Source organism: Ostrinia furnacalis, unplaced genomic scaffold (assembly GCF_004193835.3).
Source record: "Ostrinia furnacalis isolate ACB-3 unplaced genomic scaffold, ASM419383v2 OfSCF3016, whole genome shotgun sequence".
Lineage (NCBI taxonomy): Eukaryota > Metazoa > Arthropoda > Insecta > Lepidoptera > Crambidae > Ostrinia > Ostrinia furnacalis.
The window spans coordinates 28573-36583 of NW_021133255.1; the positions used below are offsets into that span (position 1 = coordinate 28573).

The 8011-nt window shown below is 41.2% G+C and overlaps 1 protein-coding gene across 1 annotated transcript; it reads left to right on the plus strand.

Moving 5' to 3' along the window:
- Nucleotides 1-406: 406 nt before the first annotated feature.
- LOC114357019 (uncharacterized) lies at nt 407-7567 on the plus strand (the record flags this gene model as incomplete). Its single annotated transcript, XM_028310433.1, has 6 exons — nt 407-456; nt 1283-1571; nt 2096-2336; nt 5392-5596; nt 6194-6350; nt 7054-7567. Coding segments are annotated over 6 exons (1110 nt in total), but the record flags the coding sequence as incomplete, so codon positions are not given.
- Nucleotides 7568-8011: the final 444 nt, after the last annotated feature.

Genomic DNA, 8011 nt, shown 5'->3' on the forward strand with positions numbered 1-8011 from the left:
GCTGATATATCTCGGGCGCCGTTAGGGGCTGAAATGGGTAATAAATAGCAGATTGCAAAAGTTATCTGCTTACTAGTAAAATACGAGCCAAGTACATTACCGACCCCATCTCTTGTTACGTTTTATTGACAAAGAGGGGTGGGAATAGTCTTGACAATCGAGCCACTAAAACGACAGTTTTTTGGTTTAAAAGGAGAAGCCCTAGTTAATAACAAAAACATTTGTTGCAGAGCGTGAAAAACCGTCATCATTGGTGTTAGAGAGGCAGCGTGAGGCGCTCGCTAAGGGCGTCGAAGTCGCTACCGAGCGGAGCCGCGACGATGCGTTGCAGAAGGGCACGCCCGAGGCCGAGGCGGCGGCCCCCGCCGTCGGCCGCTGGGGCTCCGAGTGGCCGAGTTGACTCGCTTCGGTCGCGCGGGACGACGCCCCCGTCGCCCGCGACGTGACCAGGCCACGGTAATACTATCTATACAGTATTCCAACTCGGCCATATTTTTCAAATAAATGTCAACAGCCGCGCGGTACGTCACGGTATGACAACATGCGATAGGGCTGCCCACCTGCAGACCCTATTTTCATTACAATCTGCCTACTAATAATTTCTATCTAATTTTGTGATTGTAATTTTTAATTTTATTTTGAAAAACAAAATACTTCGTGAATGAAATAGGATAAAAATGCATGTTGTTTTGTGATTAGTAGATTTCATTTGAAAAATATATTTGTAATGATATATGATTTAGTAACAAATCTTATAAACCGACCGCAAAATGTATGCGTCTCGACTGAGGCGTACAAAATGCTTGATTATTATACAGGGTGTTAGGTAAATGGGTTTATAAGCCGACACTAGCCCATGTTAACATGTGCATATAAATGGTATGGTGAAGTCAGAAAATTGATATCATCATTTTATTAATTTGAATTTTATTACAAATCTGATTTTATAAATTTTATTTTGTATGGAAATTAAAAAAAAAATATGATGATATCACTGACTTCACCATACTATTTATATGCATATGTTGACATGGGCTAGTGTCGGCTTATAAACCCATTTACCTAACACCCTGTATAAATAGGTACTTATAATTATTTTTATAAAAAAAGAGCGCTTACTGTTTAAAAACAACACATCGTCCGTTTATTGCAGTGGCACATTCGCGACACCCCCGACTTTTGCATGTCGAGCGCATACCGAGATTTGAATTTCGAAGGAATTCTCGCGTTTCGTCCGTTTATATGAAGTTACAATACTGTATGATAATATTACCGTGACCAGGCTACCCCTCCCGCCCGCGCGGTGGGGCCCACCACGACGCCCGCTCGACCTCACGCCGACCACGCACGAGGAACTCGTCACCAAAGCTGAAGCCGTGCTCCGGAAACTCCTCGTCACTGACAACTACGACTCGGTCAACAACTTCGTGTCGCTGTTCGACGAATTCGAGAACTCTAAGGAGCCGCTGTACGATGTGTACGAGAAGTACTCGCCGCCGATCCGCGCGAAGAAGCACACGTGCGTCGGGCTGGGGTTGGAGCTGATCAAGAGGTGGAGGAAACTCAATAAGGTAACTACTTTAAGGCACGTATTCACAAACATTACTATGAGGTCTGACAGTGCGCGTGGACGCACAGGGTGACACACGAACCAATCACAGAGCTCTATTCAACGCTGTGTTCGATTTGCTGCTTCACTTAAGCAAGCGTCGTTTGTGAATACGGGCGTAAGACTTTTTTAAATGTTCTTGCTTTGACTTTATACCTAATATGCGCGTTAGGGGAGAGGGGATTCCCCTGCATCCTAATAAGCCACACTATATCATTTCATCATCACCATCTATTCAGTCATAGGACGACCATTGCTGAACATAGGCCTCCCCCAATGATTTCTATATTGACCGTTTCGTAGCGGCCTGCATCCAGCGCCTGCTATTATAGGTAGCAGTAAGGCGCTGAATGTAGGCATAAAGGTTTATGAGGTCGTCGATTCACCATGTGGGTGGACGTCCTAAGCTGATAAGATAGCAGCAGCAGTTGTCCCTAAAGATTTCACTTTGGAAGACGTTTTACTTAATAACCGATCGTTTTCCAGGAGTTTCCCGGGTTCGCGTGCGCGACCGCGCTGCTCTCGTGCGAGGAAGCCGTGGGCGACGTGCGCGAGTACGTGTCATACGGCGACAGCCCTGCCGCCGTGCTGTCCGCGGAGAAGGAGCACGTGATGGTGGGCGTGTTGGTCCGGCTGGCCGGGCGCCCGGGCCTGCTGCTGGCCGACCCGGGCTACCACGTGCCGAGGGTCGTCACCGTCATGGCTGACCGCGCCTACCCGCACACCGGTCAGTATATACAGGCTGCTTGCTTTCTCGATCAGTGGTTGGAGTAGGAAGATAAACCACAAATCGCACAATGACCCAATCATGAGGCTGTATTCGATTGCCCTACAAAACTAACTATCACAGCCTGACTTCCTCGTGGTCCGCCGTTGAACACTCATTCGTTTCAACCAGTTTCAACCTTAGCCGTCCACTGCTAGACACAACGACCAGTGCCGGATTAGCCACGTAGCAAGAGTAGCAAATGCTACGGGCCCCGCGAATTTGGGGGCCCCGCGCTCCAAAGCCTGTCTGACTGAAATAAAAAAAGATTAATTTAGATAGGAGCGTAAAATATCTTGCATTAGGCTATGCTTTACTTTCACTTGAAAATCTAAAACTCGATTTCATCACGTTAAATCATAAAAATAAGTAGGTAGGTATTTTACGAACTTTTTAACGTGAATGTTCTCTAATAGGCCAGTAGAATTAAACACAAAAATGAATTAAATCTTTAACAATTCCTACTAAAGATTTTAGTGCTTTAATGGCTTCATTAGTTGCCCATAAAGACTCTCCTAGGTTTTCGACTTCGACGGAGTTGTGCTTAAGTGGTGGGGGCCCCCGAAAGGGGCGCTTTTTCGGTTTTCCGGTTATACCGCGTAAAGGACTTACCCTATCGAAAAGTGGTCTTCCTGACGGTTGAAGGGCATTTAATCCTGCAATAAATAAGACCAAATATACAGTGTGTCCGGGCATGTAGTGATCAAACTTTAAGGGCGTAATCTATGGGCAATTTTATCGATGAAAATACTTCAATTTTGGGGCTTGACCCATTTCTCGCAAAATTACAAGGATTTAAGTTTTTAATTTTAAGTTTTCACTTCAAAAACAAGTGAAAGCGTGGGCAACTTAACACTAATAAGCAAAAATTTTATATCATGCGATAGCAAATAAAATTATCTATTAGTAGAAGTAAAAAACAAACACAAATTTTATAGATTTTAAAGGAGTAAGAATGGATTTAATTAGCTGGGAAGGGGTATCTTTGTTCATCAATTAAGTCGAAACTAATAGACGTAGACTAATAAATTTACATTCGTTTTGTAGAATAGCTCAAATACTAATAATACAATGCAAATAAAACATACCTTAACGACCTGGTTTTTCTTGTGTTGGAAAATAACTGAAAAAGAAGTGAAAAAAGTCATGTTTTTTTCTACTTTAATCCATTCCTACTTCCTTAAAAAGTATGAAACTTGTGTCTGTTTTCTACTTTACTAATAGATAATTTTATCAGCTATCGCATGACATAAAATATTCGCTCATTAGTGTTAAAGTGCCCACGCAATCACTTGTTTTTGAAGGAAGAGGTGAAAACTAATAATTAAAAACTTGAATCCTTGAATAAAAAAATGGGTTAAGCCCCAAATTTGAAGTATTTTCATCGATAAAATAGGCTAGTGGCCTAAAAAAATTTTTTTAGTCCGTAATGTTTAATATCAAAAAATATTGGACACGTATAATTTTATTTGTCAATCTAACAAATAATTACATAGTTATGGTGCGTTGAAGTTGCGCACGACGTCACAACGTGCGGCATTTTTAAGCAAGCGTTGACGTCACGGGCCTCTTCTTATGAACTTTATCTCTTTAAATTTTCATTAGTTTGAAAAAGTGAAAAATACGAGTAGAGTATTTTTTGATAAGTTAACTGACGGACTAATTAAAACTTTTGCTTTTTGACCCAGGCAACATCCCCATTGTCCATAGATCACGCCCTTAAAGTTTGATCACTACATGCCCGGACACGTTGTATATGTTTTGAACAAACCGTTCTCGTGCAAATGTTCGGCAAAGTAGAAAATATGTGTATTATTGTGTATAACCCTCTTCACGTCCAATGGCTCGCTACCCGCAGGCTTCCAAGTCTTGAAAAGGAGCGCCTCAACCAGTGTAACCCTATCAAGGCTTACGAGTTACGATTTTTCCTACTTTGGCGAACATTTGCACGAGAACGGTTTGTCCAAAACGTATGCATTTGGTCTTATTTAATGCAGGATTAAATGCCCTTCAACCGTCAGGAAGACCACTTTTCGATAGGGTAAGTCCTTTACGCGATATAACCGGAAAACATAAAAAGCGCCCCTTTCGGGAGCCCCCCACCACTTAAGCACAACTCCGTCGAAGTCGAAAACCTAGGAGAGTCTTAATGGGCAACCAATGAAGCCATTAAAGCGATAAAATCTTTTGTAGGAATTATTTCCGATTTAAAATGTAATTCTACTGGCCTATAATGTTTAATTATAATCGATATATTTAGACTAGCTATCTAATCATTTTAAAAAACTTTTAATAAATAATTCTTAAGAATCGTGTTTTCCAAACTAAGAAATTGTCTGGCGCATTTACATGTCTCTCATGATCACTAACTGCAGTGGCGAACGTTCTTTTTCAACATTAAAACGTATTAAAAATGAATTAAGGAACACGATGGGACAAGAACAACGTCTTAATCATCTTACTTTGTTGAATATAGAGCATGATTTGCTTAAAGAAGTTGTTAATGAAAGTGTTATCTCTAAATTTTCCCACATTAAATCAAGAAAAGTTCATTTGTAACAGTTTTGTTTCGTTTAATACCCTAAACTTGAGAACCTAAAGCAAACCAAGGGCCCCTTGATAGAAATTTGCTACAGGCCCCGCGCTGGCTTAATCCGGCACTGACAACGACCGGCCCAGCGCTGTTTGCATTCATAAAAACTCTTAAAGCACTTACACGTCCCAGTATTAACCCTACCACTGATTCAGGACAATAAATGGGCCAGTGCTGAGAAGAAACAGCGCAAGAAACTCAGTCACTATTGACAGCCTCTTTACCTAGATAACGCCTTTTCTTCTTAGTCCTAATCACCAAGTGGAACACGTGTAAGGTCACTGTTTCATGATTCCCAGTAAGGTTTGGACATTGAAGCAGAGCGTCAGCAGATTTTTTGAAACCTCATCTCAATCCCAGATGTAAGTAACTCTTGAACATTCCAACCTAGAGCCAAAAACTAAACCCTTTGTTCTCCCCCAGGATGGTTCACGCAATCCGACGAGCCTACCTGCCGCAAGGAATACAACTACGTCTTCAGCCCGCCCAACAGTAGCTACGTGGAGTGGCAGGAGAGGGAGACTCGTGGCGGAGACGTGAAAAGTCAAACGTCGCTCGTGTTCGTCGCCAGGCCTTATCTTGACGGCGTCAACGTGACTGAGAGGAGGAACCTGGTTTACAACTTCAAGTGAGTATGAGAAATGTTGGAATTGGAAAGCTTTTTGAGAAAGCTGAAGTAATGTAGCAAATCAAATCGTTTATTCAGTACATAAGCCCTTTCCAGGGCACTTATACACGTCCCAAATATAACTTGCCCTACCGCCATTTCGAGTCAACATACTTAATATGGGCTTGTGCTGATGAAGAGGCGGAAGAAACTCAGTCACCTGTAGCAACTCTAATAGTGCTTTTAATGGGCTTTGTAACATTTTAATCTAAAGAAGATCGTGAAGCTAGACGTAGCGCATGATCCATCCATATGGATCTTGAGATAGAAGGCACCTTCATAACAAGAAGTTACGTCATGTGCCCGCTCCAGGAAGACGACCCTCTAATTTACCAGAAACAAATGGATGATCTAGCCTACTCTCTGGTCCTCCTGGCGAGTCTGGTTGGGGAAACCTGATTGATATTCGCATGTCTCTTTTAGTCTTACAACGGAAAAGTTTCGGCATTCCTATTCTTCTCTGTCAAAACCACACGACAACGGCGGTTTTGGCCATATGATCATCACGTGACAAGCTGAACATTTTTCCATCGATCCTAACCATTCCCTGTCTTCCAGGAGTCTCCTCTCGCGCGACCAGAAGGGCCACGTGATCGCCGGGCTGTATTTCCCGGTGGGAGCCCGCGGGAAGGACGCGCAGTTCACGCTCTTCTTCGGAAGCGGCGCCGACAAGCGCAAGACCAAGTACAAATTCAGCACCTTCTTAGATTCAGAGGTAAGTTCCATTTGACCAATCTAGTTTACGGTATTTTGTGCTGTTATTGCAGTAACTATAACGGAAATAAATAAGTGGGTACAGGTCGAGCTCATAACTGAGTCAGTGCCTGAGGTAGGATCACTCAATCCACATGCATGTTTTTGTGACGTCAAATCAAACGTCAGTCAGACTGTGTTCAGACTGAAATGCTCTGTCACGTCATGGCACCCTTCCCGTTCCTCTCCTTGACTCAGATAATCATGCCACTAAACCTGTAGTACAAACCTCATAAAACGACATGTAAAACATCAAGTTATAACATGACAGTATCAAAGGATAATTCTTGAGGTTACCTTTCCCATTAACAGTTTGTTAAGTGCCTGAAAATGAACACTGATAATGAGGCTAAAATGAGACATGTGATTATTGAAAACAAGGTCGAAGTCAAAAGTTGTTTCCGTGATTTATTTATTCATTCATTTTAAGTTTCGACCTTACGAACTTGACATAAGAGTCATATCTCAATACAAGTCCATCGTCAAACATTGAAGGTAGTTATCATTTTAAACGGCTGTTTCGTTCCAATCCACAACTCGTTACTTATTCTGGGTATTCGAAAGTTTGTCCACTGTTATTATGCGACTATAGATAATTGTATACCATATAATCTAAGTACATAGTTTGTGGAATAGCAGTCACTAATAAGCCTTTTCTTTCACAGATACCAGAGTCCTTGTCAGAGGAAATTGAGCTTTGCAACGCGCAAATGAACTACAAAGATGGCGAACTTCTCAAAATCATCTGTAAAGTGGCCAAAGTGATGTCGCATCAGCGCTTCATCGAGCAGATGCTGGAGATCAACGACGACATCTGCCGCCTGAGCCTCTGACAGCGCCCGCAAAATGGCGCCGACGACAAAATGGCCGCCAACGTGTCAGACGCAACAAAAGACGACGCTGTTGTATCCTAATTATTTTTACGTTTGTCACTTAATTTGTAGATTAGTTTACTTCAAAGTATATCGACGATGTATTTTATATTATGTGTAATCATTCAAATTATTTACTTTTTTATCGGTTATGGGACTAATTTTTGGGCTTAATGTTTTTTATCATTACTACATATTTGTAGTGTATAAGGATATTTTTGAATTTTGCATTTTTTGTGGACTATTTAGTCTATTTATTAGTTACTGGAATTTATTTTACCTAATATATAATTATTTGACAAATCTACATATTCGTATTTATTGGAACCCTTTATATGACATTTATCTCTACAGAAAAACCTAATAGATTTAAGGATAATTGAATAAATGAAACAATGAATACGAGAAACAATATTTTATTGAAGGAATGGGCGTTATATCCAGCACCTTTCTAATTTTGTGCGGAGTTTAATTTTCTATTGTCTATCGGATTTTAAGGGGACAAGAATTTACACACACTATATAAAGAGATACATAGCCTAGGTTCACTATTTACTTATTTGAGAGGGTACATTGGGGGCAGGCACTACCCGTCAATATTGAAAATGCTATATGGAAAACTGAAAGGATAGCAATATAAGATCCTATATTGTTAGTTAACTTTCTTTTAAAGCGAATCTAACGCCCATAAGCCACAAATTAATGAACTGGAAATATTTTTCAACTACCATACAACTCTATCAGGTTTTTA